Raw genomic sequence first — 15,566 nt, forward strand, 5'->3', positions numbered from 1 at the left:
AAGTTAAAACATATCAGTACTATAATGACACAATAATTCCACTTCTAGGTTTATATACAGGAAAACTCCTAGACATACATGCCAAGAGCTGTGTACAAAAATGTCCACAGCAGCACTTTCCAAATAATAACTATTGTATTTAGAAAAACTGAAATGCCCATTGACAGAAGAGTGAGTAAATCATGGAATATTCACATGATGTTATACAGTGGAGTAGCTGAAACCACTGAACCACACTGCCACATGCAACAATATGGATAAATGTTAGAATTACAATATTAACTGAAAATAGAATGTGCTATGTAAGCTTTTTTTCTTAAGGCTGAAACAATTAAAATGAGAATGTTTAAGAAATTCATACAGATTCAGTGAAGTTATATAAAAAAGGAAGCAAGACACAACCAATATGGGATTCAGGGTAATGGTCACCTAAAACAAGGAGACAAGAAGATGACAGGGAGGGATCTGTATCTCCAGGGTCAGATGGAGGTTACAGTAAAGGTCCTGTCTTTTCTGGTGGGTGGTGGTTTCAATGGTGATTATCACATTATTTAAAATACCTAGCTAAACAAACAGAAGACTAGAAGAGGACCATACACAGACCAATAATGGAGAGTGTGTCAATGACCAAGGATTATGATTAGTTATTTCATATACCTACAATTTAAGAGAAATAAGGAAAGAAAAATGAGACAAGAGAGAAATAAATTATGCATGTAGGATGTTACATATTATATATAAACTTCACTTCAAAACAGTAAAGAGGGCCTTGGACAATATTTGTTATAAAAGGGAGGAGCAAGGTATCTGATAGGGTTGCAAAACGCTGCTTCAGGCAAATGAGGTTTATTGTTACTATAAACTCTGAACCTCCTTGTCACGTTATATCATTCTTGCATGCATCCGTGCTAAGTCACTTCAGTCATGTCCAACTCTTTGTGACCCTATGGATTGAAGCCTGCCAAGCTCCCCTGTCCATGTGGTTCTCCAGGCAAGAATCCTGGAGTGGGTTGCCATGCCCTCCTCCAGGGGATCTTCCCAACCCAGGGATTGAACCCACATCTGTCTGGCAGATTCTGCATCTGTTGGGCGGATTCTGCATTGGCAGGCGGGTTCTTTACCACTAGTACCATCTGGGTAGCCCCATATCATTCTTAAAGCACTGCATATGCTGCCTGGCTTATGATTTTTTAAAAAAATGTATTCATAGTATCTCCCCTGGACTGTATGTATGCTCTTTGAAGATCCTGGACTCTCTACAATATGCAGTGCGTTGGGTAGAGTAAGCACTCATTAACTTGTTGAATAAATAAAATATAATTAATTTGGTGCTTTAATTTATGTCAGATAACAGCCCTTCACAGTCTGGAGTTTATCAGAACTCAGGAATACAACATCTGAAGTATCAGGAGAACATCTACTCCTGGATGGCAGATGTTTAACTCAGTAAATTTGCCCCATTTGTTTAAGCCAAAAATACTCTGATTCCAAAGAAATCTCAATAGCTCCATATACGTATTTACTACAGGCCAGTGTGTGTGTGTGCTAATTCGCTTCAGTCTTGTCCGACTCTTTGCGACCCTATAGACTGTAGCCTGCCAGACTCCCCTGTCCATGGGATTCTCCAAACAAGAATACTGGAGTGAGTTGCCATGCCCTCCTCCAGGGGATCTTCCCGAACCAGGGATCAAACCTGTGTCTCTTACGTCTCCTGCTTTGGCAGGCGGGTTCTTTACCACTAGTTCCTGGGAAGCCCACAATGGGCCAGACGCTTTGTATTGTCTTGAACAAAGAAATGATTTTGGTCTCTTTCACCAGTAAGGAAGCCATGATTCAGTGAGGCTAAGAACCTTTTCCATGTCTACATTGTTGGTATGGCAGAACAGTGACTGGACTTCAGGTGGTTTTATACCAAATTAGCCTCTTTCAAATATGTTATGCCACCTATGGACATCTGCATGCCTTAATCAATTTTTGGTTTATTTCTTTGCTTTTTTGTTATTATAAGTCTTTTACACATAGAAGGGAAAGTCTCCAGGGTTCCATTTGCCAAGGCCAGAGAAGGACAAAAGTTAAAGGTTTCATGAGGTTCCCAAAGGAAAACTCTTAAATAAGAAGGGAGATAAAATGCCTTAAAATCTTTGTAAGAGTTCCAGTAAGACATGAGCGAAAGCCATATAGGTATGCTGCAAATCCAGAAGAGAGACAGTGGTGGCAGAAACCAGAGCAATGGCAGTAGAAACTGGAGAGAAGTATCGAGTTGACATATTTCAGGGGCAGAATTGTCAGAACTTGAGTCTCTGGATGTGAGGAATGTGGGGGGAGGAGGCTTGAAGGACAGGCTTGACGTCTGAATTGGTCTCTTAGTCCACCAACACAGGCCCTGGATGTGTATTCCATAACCCTCCACAGAGAAAGTCTTAAAAAGGAGTATACTACTTTTCAACAGGATAGCTGGTTATCAACACCATCATGGATGGCTCTCTGAAGGAAAAACATTTTGGAGGCTTCGCATGACAGAAACGTGTTCAGAGGCTGATGATACTTTTCTTTTAGGAATATCATCTTTTAACCATATATTCAAAGACCTTTCCCATCCAATTTATTATTTTCATGGCTGTACTGGAGAAATGAAAACAAGCATAGACAGGATATATGTGAATATGAAGGGTACCAGTCTTGGAAGAAAGAAATGATACCATGAATCACTGCCTATTAGAACTAAGAGCAGTGAAAAAATGCTCAAATGAACTGATTTCGGTAGCAGCCTCAGCAGTGCATTCCATAGCACACTCTTAACTGCAGGGAATGAATGTTTCAATGGCAGTACACAAAGTTGTGTGTTCTCTGCTAATTCCTTTTTATAAACCATAAAGTTATTGTGTTCTGCCTAATAAATTAGTCTGGATAATAACATCATAAACCTCAAAATAAAAATCATTTGATCAAAAGCAAAATATACCAAGGAAATACATTACCATCTAAAATATTAACAGAGCTAGAACTATTGGGGAAAAAAAGATTAAGCTCTCAGTCAGCTTAAATTTCTCACCATCTGAGCATAAATGTTCTCAAGTGCTGATTCAGCATACAGTCTTTTCCAAAAGTGTTAAAAGATTGAATAGATGCTCCTAAAGGTCAGTGAACTTCATTACAAAGTTGACACTAATTCATTCTTTCCTTCCCTGTTTTCAGGATGGAGGGGTAAGAGGCAAGAGGTGATGAAAGGAGGATCAGTTCTATCATTATCAATGGACACACAGGACAAAAAAAATCAAGCTGGTCTCTAGAGGAAGCAAGGAAATTGAGCCTCTTCATCTTCCACCCAGCATAAAAATGGTCTAAAATAAATGGAAGACAGAAATAACAACTTGGAAAATGATTTTGCTGAATGTCTTCCTTTCTCAAGATGTCTGACCACAGCTATGCTTGAAATACTCATAGATGAACAATATTTGCCCAAAAGATGTGGTTATTTTTACAAGGTAATTAAGAAACAATCATTTCCAATTATTTTTTAAAAGAAATGCCAAATAGAATATACATGGGATTTGATCATCTCAATTTTGACAAGCAGAAAGATAAGCATGTTAGGAACCAAACGCCATGCTTTTAGCTCCTATCCATTTTGCCCGAATGAAATTCCTGTGTGGTAAATATGCCTCCCTTTATGCAGCAAAATCCACCCTGAGTCCAACACCATTTTCCTAAAGTCTAATTCCTTTCAACAAAGCACTAAATCTTTTTATTGCAACCACCAAATGCTATCTTATTGCTAGAAATGGTACAATACACTAACTTTTTGATACATGCTTCAGCTTTCCAAGATTCTGTTGGAAAGAAAATGATCCTTTATGACATTTTATAATATCCCGCCCCATTTATTGCTTTCCAGAATTTCTATCATTAATTAAAGGGCCTTCTTTCACCATCCCCTGCCCCTCCCCCCAAAAAACCCTAATCTATTCTCCAACTGCCTGTCATAGACTAAATAAAAGTCAGTCTATCACAGCAGCAGGCATGGTCATGCCAATTTCACAGTGTGATTTGTGCACTCATTTCATTTTGAAAATGACCCTGCCCTCCATCTGTCTAAGCTGAATGTCCTGCTTTTTTCAAGCCAGGCCTCAGGAGCAGCAGCACATGAAATAAGGAGGAAGAACGGCTTCCCTCCTGCCCACTTCAGCAGCCATGCTCCCAGAAAGGTACCAGCACAAAGAGGAGTCCTCAACTGACGCCCATAGGGAGGGGAGAAATTTAGAGGAGAGTAGAGGCCTTCTATTTTGCTTCCATTCCCAAGAGGCATTTGAAGGTGAATGCTTTCATGATGCAAATACAACCCTGAAAATCGGACTGATAGACTAAGGATACAAAACACAATTTCCCATTTCCATGTTCTGTCTTGTTACCTTGATTTATAATAGCATCTTAACCAAGGATTGGGGGCAGGAGGAGAAGGGGACGACTGAGGATGAGATGGCTGGATGGCATCACGGACTCGACGGACGTGAGTCTGAGTGAACTCCGGGAGATGGTGATGGACAGGGAGGGAGGCCTGGCGTGCTGCAATTCATAGGGTTGCAAAGAGTCGGACACGACTGAGCGACTGAACTGAACTGAACTGAACCAAAGTATCAGGTCATACATAAGTATTTTAAAAGACTGAGCCTTTTGGATAACTTTTTTCCCCAAGAGCTAAGTATCAATCAAGCAGGCATGAAGGAGAAGGCACCCTATTCCTTTACTACTGAGCAGCGCTAGACAGCATCCCTCAAATCATGTACCTCTTTGGGCTGAAGACCGGAAAGGACTTCAGCAGAGATTCGGTTGGAAGAAGCCTCAGAGTCAGGTTACTGAGTTATGACCAAAGAAAGTCTTTCTCAGCTGCTTTCTCTGGGCATCCTGGGTGGCCCACTCAAACCCACTGGAAGGAGTGCAGTTTGACTTTTACTTGGTATTCATGCAGTGGACAGTTCCTTGTCCAGTTTCATGCTTCAGCAGAACACAACTCTGGCAAACTTCGCAGCAAGGGAGAATGGATGAGAATATGAAGTCAATTTCTTGATAGCTTAGCATTCAGATGTCCTACTGAAGGCTCTTTTTAGCTATAATGGATGATTAGGAAATTCACCACCTCCCACTTATCACCTCCTTAACATCTGCTCACAGCTGCAACTCAGGGAAGGAAGTTCAAATTCTACCAGCTAAAGTTGCTTGTTTGTTTTCATAGAAAAAAATAACAACCAAGAAAGCAAGACACTATATTGCCTCAAAGCTGGGCCCTTATGTGATACATGTGTGTGTGCTCAGTTGCTTCAGTTCTGTCCGACTCATTGCGATCCTATGGACTGTAGCCCGCCAGGCTCCTCTGCCCACGGGATTCTCCAGGCAAGAATACTGGAGTGGGTTACCACTTCCTTCTCCAAGAGCTCTTCCCAACCCAGGGATTGAACCTGCATCTCTCATATTGCCTGCATTGGCAGCTGAGTTCTTTACCATTAGCTCCACTTGGGAAGCCCCATACTGAGCACTATTAAATTCCAAAGAATTTATACACAAAGAGATCTTAAGGTAGTAACAGAATCTAGGGCATCTATTCCAAACACATAACAAAGGATGAAAAGAAAATCCAGCCACAGATTAAGTCGGCTGGAAAGTTAAGAGTAACGGTGCACAGAAAAGGGAAAACTTTGGAACGTTCTTCCTCCTCTCCTCTACCCTTCTTGGAAAACACGAGGTCGTAGATTTCTGCAAGGTTTTTCCACTTCGTAGTGAAATCTGGAGAGTCAAGACAGACCACAGGGCTAAGTTTAAACGCTAATATGAACTCAGTAATATTTGTAGTTACGGAAAAACGGGGGGAGCGGGAGGGGTGGGGGGAGCGGGAAGGGTAGTGGGAGCGGGAGCGGAGGCGCTTGAAACTAAAGCCAAACCTAAGTATCACATAAACTCCAAGCACTCTTTCCTGCTATCAACCTCTGAAACGACAAAATGAGAACTCCTGATCGCTGCACTATTTTGTTCTTAGAAAGTGCGCCCACGGGACGGTCCAAAGACAGAAAGTCTACTGTAATTCGGGCAGAATACCAAACTGACTTTCCTTTTTTTCCATTCCCGTTTCATTCACGAAAACAATGTGAAACAACACTATGTATACGCACTGCACAGTGTCTAAAGGCTCAAAAATGGAAGGGACTTCGAACCGTAAACTTTCCACCTCCGCGCCAGAGACACAACAGGCAGTCAACAATCCTCATTTACCCTAGAACGGAAGGTGACCGCGACCTCATCTCCCCTCATCCCAGGGTCCGCCCCGAGGACTACGTCTCCCAGCATGCAGAGCGGCTACGTCCGCTGGCGGCGCGAAACGGTGCATGCCGGGAAGTAGAGTTTCCGTCTTCGAACGGCCAGGAGGTCTTTCCTCTCGCGCCTAACGCCGCTCACACTCTGGAGTCTTCAGGGACCAGGCCAATAATTGGGATACACACATTAGTAACTCTTTTCAATCTCAGGTTGATCGTTCCGCTGCAAAGTACTTTAGCAGCACCTCCCCACCCAAAAAAAGCCCATTAAGAACACCAACCTTTTTCTCAGCCTTCAGTTTCCGGTTGTCTTGTTGCCCTGGTAACGAGCGTAAGCAACCTCGGAGGCTGTTATGGCGGGCCTGGGAGGTTCGCAGATCCCCGACGGGGAATTCACTGCGGTTGTCTACCGACTTATCCGGGATGCCCGGTACGCCGAGGCCGTGCAGCTGCTGGGCGGAGAGCTCCAGCGGAGCCCGAGAAGCCGCGCCGGGCTGTCGCTGCTGGGCTACTGCTACTACCGCCTACAGGAGTTCGCGCTGGCTGCCGAGTGCTATGAGCAGCTGGGCCAGCTGCACCCGGAGCTGGAGCAGTACCGCCTGTACCAGGCCCAGGCCCTGTACAAGGCCTGTCTCTACCCAGAGGCCACCCGCGTGTCCTTGCTCCTCCTGGACAACCCCGCCTACCACAACCGGGTCCTCCGTCTCCAAGCCGCGATTAAGTACAGCGAGGCAGACCTGCCCGGGGCCAGGAGCCTGGTGGAGCAGCTACTTAGGGAAGGAGAAGACAGCGAGGGCGAGAACGAGCTGGATGGTCAGGTCAATCTGGGTTGTTTGCTCTACAAGGAGGGACATTATGAAGCCGCGTGTTCCAAGTTCTCTGCGGCCCTGCAGGCTTCGGGCTACCGGCCTGATCTTTCCTATAACCTGGCTTTGGCCTATTATAGCAGCCGGCACTATGCCCCAGCTCTGAAGCATATCGCGGACATTATTGAGCATGGCATCCGCCAGCACCCAGAGCTGGGCATGGGCATCACCACTGGGGGCATTGATGTTCGAAGTGTTGGCAACACCTTAGTCCTTCACCAGACTGCTCTGGTGGAAGCCTTCAACCTCAGGGCTGCCATAGAATACCAACTGAGAAACTATGAGGCGGCCCAGGAAGCCCTCACTGACATGCCACCAAGGGCAGAAGAGGAGTTAGACCCCGTGACCCTGCACAATCAGGCGCTAATGAACATGGGTGCCAGGCCCACAGAAGGGTTTGAAAAACTACAGTTTTTGCTCCAGCAGAACCCCTTTCCCCCAGAGACCTTTGGCAACCTGTTGCTGCTCTATTGTGAATATGAGTATTTTGACCTGGCAGCAGATGTCCTGGCAGAGAATGCCCATTTGACTTACAAGTTCCTCACACCTTATCTCTATGACTTCTTGGATGCCATGGTCACTTGCCAGACAGCTCCTGAAGAGGCTTTCGTTAAGCTTGATGGCCTAGCAGGGATGCTGACTGAACAGCTCAGGAGACTCACCATACAAGTGCAGGAAGCAAGACACAATAAAGATGATGAAGCTGTCAAAAAGGCAGTGAATGAATATGACGACACCCTTGAGAAGTACATTCCTGTGTTGATGGCCCAGGCCAAAATCTACTGGAACCTTGAAAATTACCCAATGGTGGAAAAACTCTTCCGCAAATCTGTGGAATTCTGTAATGACCACCATGTGTGGAAACTGAATGTGGCTCATGTTCTGTTCATGCAGGAAAACAAATACAAAGAAGCCATAGGTTTTTATGAGCCCATAGTCAAGAAGCATTATGACAACATCCTGAATGTCAGTGCTATTGTGCTGGCCAACCTGTGTGTCTCGTATATTATGTTAAGTCAGAATGAAGAAGCTGAGGAGTTGATGAGGAAGATTGGAAAGGAGGAAGAGCAGCTCTCCTATGATGATCCAGATAAGAAAATCTACCATCTCTGCATTGTGAATTTGGTGATAGGGACACTTTATTGTGCCAAAGGAAATTATGACTTTGGTATTTCCCGGGTTATCAAAAGCTTGGAACCTTGTAATAAAAAACTAGGAACTGATACGTGGTATTATGCCAAAAGATGCTTCCTGTCATTATTAGAAAACATGTCAAAACACACCATCATGCTTAGTGACAGTGTCATTCAAGAATGTGTTCAGTTTTTAGAACACTGTGAACTTTATGGAAGGGACATACCTGCTGTTATTGAAGAAACCCTGGAAGAAGAAAGAGTGCATACTGGAAAGAATACAGTCACATATGAATCCAGAGAGCTAAAAGCTTTGATTTATGATATTATAGGATGGAATATGTAGTAATGTCTGGTAGTGGCCTTATCATAATGGTTTTATATCTGTTTTTCACTGGTTTTTTATCTCCAGTTAGCTAGTAGCATCTTTACATTTGTTACACGTTGGACTTTGTACAGTTTAAAATTATAATAAAAATGATTAGTATTTTTAAAAAATCTTCACAAAGTGAAATATAAGAACGTCTAGAAAGATATATGAAAATTCAGAACTGCATGGGGACACTATTTCTATTAGAACTTGTTAGCACCCATGTTCCCTGTTACCACCCATGTTCCCTGTTACCATTTGTGCTTTGTATTTTGAGAGTGACCTGCATAATGGTTATATTATCCAGGGACTTGGTACTAGTCCTATCAGGCCCAGAACTCTGTAGTTAATGTCTAGGATTTCTAGGCTTTTAATAATCTCAAGGATTGTGTGTTCTAATTCATAGTTTGTAATGAGTACATATTATATAGCATTAGGATGTTTTTCAGATTTTTCAATATAAGATACAATGCTTTATATAAACAAACTACCTTACACTATAAATATTCTTTGTTGCTGCTGGCTTTTTAATGTGCAAGTCAGTCGGAGACCTTGTGCCCTTAACAAAATTATGGTGCTGTGGTTTAGAGACAATAAACATTGTCAAACAATTTTACATAGTTTTCTTTTGTTCCACTTGTTAGTAATTTGAATATATAAGCAACATATAGTGTTTTTTATAACTCTGTTCTCATTTAACAGTGAGGAATAGCAGCGGTACCATGAGAACTCTGCTTACTTCCTATGTTTGTATTTGTAACTTAGGATATGTTAATGCTGGCGTTGTTTCTGGGTGGCAACCTCTCAGGAAAAGAAAAATCTAAGCTATTTCCATGACCCCACCAAACTTCTCTTCCACTTCTATCACAGATGAAAAGGTCAGTTCTGAAAACTTGTCTGGTGGATTGATAAGGCTGTTATGGCCACAACCCTTCCAATGAAAACCCCCCTCATTCTGCTTAGGCATTTGTATTTTCTGAACCATACAAGAGCTTTACTTTGTTTCCCCACCCCTTTTCTTTCCATAAATCTGTCAACCCCAACTCTTGACCTGGCTTAGAGAAAACCAAAGTACCTTGAATTACATGAAACTGCTGATTTTGGAAGTTTTTAAACTATAAAACTGCAATTTTTTATGGTCCAACCTAATAGTGTTCTACTGAAAGACAGTGAACCCTGCCGTGATGTTCAGTTCAGTTGCTCAGTCATGTCCAACTGTTTGTGACCACATGGACTGCAGCATACTAGGCTTCTCTGTCCTTCACTATCTCCCAGAGCTTGCTCAAACTCATGTCCATTGAGTCGGTGACGCCATCCAACCATCTCATCCTCTGTCGTCCCCTTTTCCTCCTGCCTTCAATCTTTCCCAGCATCAGGATCTTTCCCAATGAGTCATTTCTTCCCATCTGGTGGCCAAAGTATTGGAGTTTCAGCTTCAGCATCAGTCCTTCCAATGAATATTCAGGACTCACTTCCTTTAGGATTGACTGGTTTGATCTCCTTGCAGTCCAAAAGACTCTCGAGAGTCTTCTCCAACACAGTTCAAAAGCATCAGTTCTTTGGGGCTCAGCTTTCTTTATGCTCACATCCATACTGGAAAAACCATAGTGAGACAGACCTGTCAGCAAAGTAGTCTCTGCTTTTTAATATGCTGTCTAGATTGGTCATAGCTTTTCTTTCAAGGAGCAAGTATCTTTTAATTTCATGGCTGCAGTCACCATCTGCAGTGATTTTGGAGCCCCCCCAAAATAAAGTCTCTCACTGTTTCCATTGTTTCAACATCTATTTGCCATGAAGTGATGGGACTGGATTAACACCTGGAGTAACAGGCAAATTTGGCCTTGGAATACGGAATGAAGCAGGGCAAAGGCTAAAAGAGTTCTGCCAAGAGAACACGCTGGTCATAGCAAACACCCTCTTCCAACAACACAAGAGAAGACTCTACACATGAACATCACCAGATGGTCAACACCGAAATCAGATTGATTATATTCTTTATAGCTAAAGATGAAGCTCTATATAGTCAGCCAAAACAAGACTGGGAGCTGACTGTGGCTCAGACCATGAACTCCTTATTGCCAAATTCAGACTTAAATTGAAGAAAGTAGGGAAAACCACTCGACCATTCAAGTATGACCTAAATCAAATCCCTTATGATTATACAGTGAAAGTGAGAAATAGATTAAAGGGACTAGATCTGATAGACAGAGTGCCTGATGAACTATGGACGGAGGTTTGTGACACTGTTTAGGAGACAGGGATCAAGACCATCCCCATGGAAAAGAAATGCAAAAAAGCAAAAATGGCTGTCTGGGGAGGCCTTACAAATAGCTGTGAAGAGAAGTGAAAAGCAAAGGAGAAAAGGAAAGATATAAGCATCTGAATGCAGAGTTCCAAAGAATAGCAAGAAGAAATAAGAGAGCCTTCCTCAGCAATCAATGCAAAGAAATAGAAGAAAACAACAGAATGAGCAAGACGAGATCTGTTGAAGAAAATTAGAGATACCAAGGGAATATTTCATGCAAAGATGGGCTCAATTAAGGACAGAAATGGTATGGACCTAACAGAAGCAGAAGATATTAAGAAGAGGTGGCAAGAATACACAAAAGAAATGTACAAAAAAGATCTTCACGACCAAGATAATCACGATGGTGTGATCACTCACCTAGAGCCAGACATCCTGGAATGTGAAGTCAAGTGGGCCTTAGGAAGCATCACTATGAGCAAAGCTAGTGGAGGTGATGGAATTCCACTTGAGCTAATTCAAATCCTGAAAGATGATGCTGTGAAAGTGCTGCACTCAATATGCCAGCAAATTTGTTGTGGCCACAACACTGGAAAACGTCACTGTTCATTCCAATCCCCAAGAAAGCTCAAACGACTGCACAATTACACTCATCTCACACACTAGTAAAGTAATACTCAAAATTCTCCAAGCCAGGCTTCAGCAATACGTGAACTGCAAACTTCCAAATGTTCAAGCTGGTTTTAGAAAAGGCAGAGGAACCAGAGATCAAATTGCCAACATCCGCTGGATCACTGAAAAAGCAAGAGTTCCAGAAAAACATCTATTTCTGCTTTATTGACTATGCCAAAGCCTTTGACTGTGTGGATCACAATAAACTGGAAAATTCTGCAAGAGATGGGAATACCAGAACACCTGACCTGCCTCTTGAGAAACCTGTATGCAGGTTAGGAAGCAACAGTTAGAACTGGACATGGAACAACAGACTGGTTCCAAATAGGAAAAGGAATATGTCAAGGCTGTATATTGTCACCCTGCTTATTTAACTTCTATGCAGAGTGCATCATGAGAAACGCTGGACTGGAAGAAGCACAAGCTGGAATCAAGATTGTCAGGAGAAATATCAATAACCTCAGATATGCAGATGACACCACCCTTATGGCAGAAAGTGAAGAGGAACTAAAAAGCCTCTTGATGAAAGTGAAAGTGGAGAGTGAAAAAGTTGGCTTAAAGCTCAACATTCAGAAAACTAAGATCATGGCATCTGGTCCCATCACTTCATGGGAAATACAGTAGAAACAGTATTGGACTTTATTTTTTGGGGCTCCAAAATCACTGTAGATGGTGACTGCAGCCATGAAATGAAAAGACGCTTACTCCTTGGAAGGAGAATTATGACCAACCTAGATAGCATATTAAAAACAGACATTACTTTGCCAACAAAGGTCTGTCTAGTCAAAGCTCTGGTTTTTCCAGTAGTCATGTATGGATGTGAGAGATGGACTGTGAAGAAAGCTGAGCTCTGAAGAATTGATGCTTTTGAACTGTGGTGTTGGAGAAGACTCTTGAGAGTCCCTTGGACTGCAAGGAGATCCAACCAGTCCATTCTGAAGGAGATCAGCCCTGGGATTTATTTGGAAGGAATGATGCTAAAGCTGACACTCCAGTACTTTGGCCACCTCATGAGAAGAGTTGACTCATTGGAAAAGACCCTGATGCTGGGAGGGATTGGGGGCAGGAGGAGAAGGGGAAACAGGATGAGATGGCTGGATGGCATCACCGACTCAAGGGACGTGAGTTTAAGTGAACTCTGGGAATTGGTGATGGATAGGGAGACCTGGCAGGCTGTGGTTTATGGGGTCACAAAGTCGGACATGACTGAGCGACTGAACTGATCTGATGGGACTGGATGCCGTGATCTCAGTTTTTTGAATGCTAAGTTGACTATTTTTTTTTCCTTCAAGGAGAAATCACTTAGCCAGATAGGTACCCGCACAGGGACCCACATAAGTCCTCAGCATAAATCCTCTGTAGCATGGCCTTCTGGGTGCTCAAATTCTACTAGGTCTATGAGAACCTGGCTTATTATGAAGTCCAACCATTTTGAATTTATAGCAATTTTATTAATTACATAAACTGATACCATTTACCACTGATATTTGAACCCACACTGGGAGGACAATCAGTGTTTAATGACCCCTTTAGTGTATCCCTTAGTGCAATTCCATCACTGGGAAATGTTCTTTAACAACTTTAACAAAAGTGTTGTTACTTCATTGCGCAGTAGCTCTGTGCCCTTTCAATCTCCATAGCCCCTTAAGATTTGGGAAAGTAAATCAGTTGAAATCTTATTTTTAACAGCCATGTTTTAAAAATACATATTTTTGCATATTTTCTCAACTTTTTTTCTTTAAAAGAAAAAAGCAGAAAGTGTAAGTAATGTTAACCACCCAAAAGTAAATGTTTTCCAGATTCCCTTTTGCAAATAGCAGTCTTTATTCAGCCACACTTTATTTACCCAGGTGCTGTGTGTTTGTGGTTTGCATGTATATGTAATTTAGCCTTTCAGAACATAAAAAGCTTTTCAGAACAGTTTTTAACCCCTTGCCGCTAGGCAGTTGGGATTTCCTGGTTAGTAATGCATCAGGAAATCCTGACTGCTCCTACCACTGAGTGAAGGAATAAAGGTCAATTATGGCATTTGTCCCCTTCCTTACACGAGCTCTCCAGAGAGGTACCCACCAGGACTGATAGATCCTGTTGCTGCCTGGCAACAGCCAAGCCTCCAAAACGGGCCAGCCGTCAGAGTCCTGGACAAGACTGTGAAGATCTAACTCCCCAGGCACTTACTGTCCTCTGGTTTTAGGATGTATTTCTTTTAAACTCGCCTTCAAAGTACTCACCTCTGCTTATTGATTTCAGTAGACAAATAACTTTATGATGACTCCATATTGCCATGTGAACAAAGGCTTTCATCCCTAAAGCTTTTTTCTATGCTCCTAGAACTCATGGACTCAGTGGTAAAAGCACTTTTCTCGACCAAAAAAAAAAAAAAATCCCTCTATTTCTTCAGCTTTTACTCCTTTAAGATTTCTCCATAATACCTGCACAATATATTTTAAAGGACTACATCCATTATTTCATAGTCTTAGTCAACCCACCTCCACACACGTTCAGAATATAAGCATGCTGTACACAAGTAGTTATTTCCATTTTCTCAGACATGAACAAAAACTTGCTCTGTGCAGAGTGACCAAGTAAATTCATTTCATCAGTGACATGACACGCCTACAAAAGTATTCATATTCCTCACGACAGCCCCTCTTTGAATTTGGCCTTAGCTGTGGCCAAGATATTCACAGCAATGTTATTTGTGAAGGTTAGGTACTGAACAGTGGCTAACTCTGACCCATCCGTGAGAAGCAGACAGCTGGAAACTGGGAAATGGCTGGGATGTCTGGCAGAGAGCATCGAGCAATGAGACGGCTGTAATCACAGATGACGCCCCCTCCCAGAGGGGTGAGACAGGAACGCACGGGCATGGCCTCTCAGACCTCAGAGGAGCACCTCAGGTGGAATCCTAACTGAACGGTGATAGGTTTGGCCTGAGGTTATTAGAACAATTTGTGTGTAGAAGGCTATGGGGTAGATGCCCAAATACTTACAAGGAAAAGTGAGATAAGAAGGGCAAAAGAAAAAAAAATTTTTTTAAGAGAGGGCAAATGGCTTGGAGGAGAAGCTTTATAGGAGTAACTTTTTGAGCCCTCTGCCATATATAACCACTGCTCACACTCATTTCCACACTGGCACTTGGAGGGTTAACAGTGCTGGAAGTCTAACCCAGGTAGACGGCGGCGAGTGGCTGTCTGCACTACCTGATTTTAAAAAGATAATATCACCAAAGACAAATCTTTCATTTCTAGTGAATAGCAGCATTTTTAAATACAACCTTTGTCTTATGTTCCTCAGTCTTTTTTTTTTTAATGACTACCAGCAATCGGGAAACATCTGGGAGACTGTGCTTTCCTGAAGGTGCCTTCTGCCACACTGAGCAGCTTCCTAGCAATGGTGTAACTTGCAGCTCACTACCCACCATTCACTAACTGCCTCTTATTCTGTGTTGATCTACAGCCAAGACTAACGTGACATTTGGAGCTTTTGTTTTCATTTACTGGGTATTAGTATTAGTCAAACCACACATTTTGCGATGAGCCTGTAACTCTGGGTTCTTGGTTGTCCAATCACATAATCACCATGACTATAGCCACCAGATTCTAAATGTATACCTTCCTTCTAACTGTAAAATATATGCAACTTTTTGAGTACCTTAATGTCACTCAAATCCTTCAGCAGCAACCTTAATTCTTATATTAGTAGTTTTAAGGAACTGTGAATTTCCTAAGAACTTAGATTGGTTTTAGATCATAAAAAAATATTTCTTTAAACAGTTTTCAATTTCTAGTCTCCCTATAGGAAGATGTATAACTTATGGTAACAGGTTATTCTTACATTTTTAAGTACAGCTCAAAGGACTACAGTATAAAAATTATAAAAATGCAAATTTATTAAATTAGTCAAACAGCACTTCCTTTTATGAGTTTCATATTAAACCTATAAAGGCATCATCACAGGACCCTGTGGATTAAACAT

General features: G+C 42.2%; 1 protein-coding gene across 1 annotated transcript; it reads left to right on the forward strand.

Annotated features, from left to right (window-relative positions):
- The first annotated feature begins 6,434 nt into the window (after nucleotides 1-6,434).
- Nucleotides 6,435-9,282, forward strand: LOC138433828 (intraflagellar transport protein 70B). Its single transcript, XM_069577106.1, has one exon. It carries the CDS (start codon nucleotides 6,656-6,658, stop codon nucleotides 8,645-8,647), a length of 1,992 nt encoding a protein of 663 aa, XP_069433207.1. The 5' UTR covers nucleotides 6,435-6,655; the 3' UTR covers nucleotides 8,648-9,282.
- The last annotated feature ends 6,284 nt before the right edge of the window (nucleotides 9,283-15,566 follow it).

Source organism: Ovis canadensis, chromosome 2 (genome assembly GCF_042477335.2).
Source record: "Ovis canadensis isolate MfBH-ARS-UI-01 breed Bighorn chromosome 2, ARS-UI_OviCan_v2, whole genome shotgun sequence".
Taxonomy (NCBI): domain Eukaryota; kingdom Metazoa; phylum Chordata; class Mammalia; order Artiodactyla; family Bovidae; genus Ovis; species Ovis canadensis.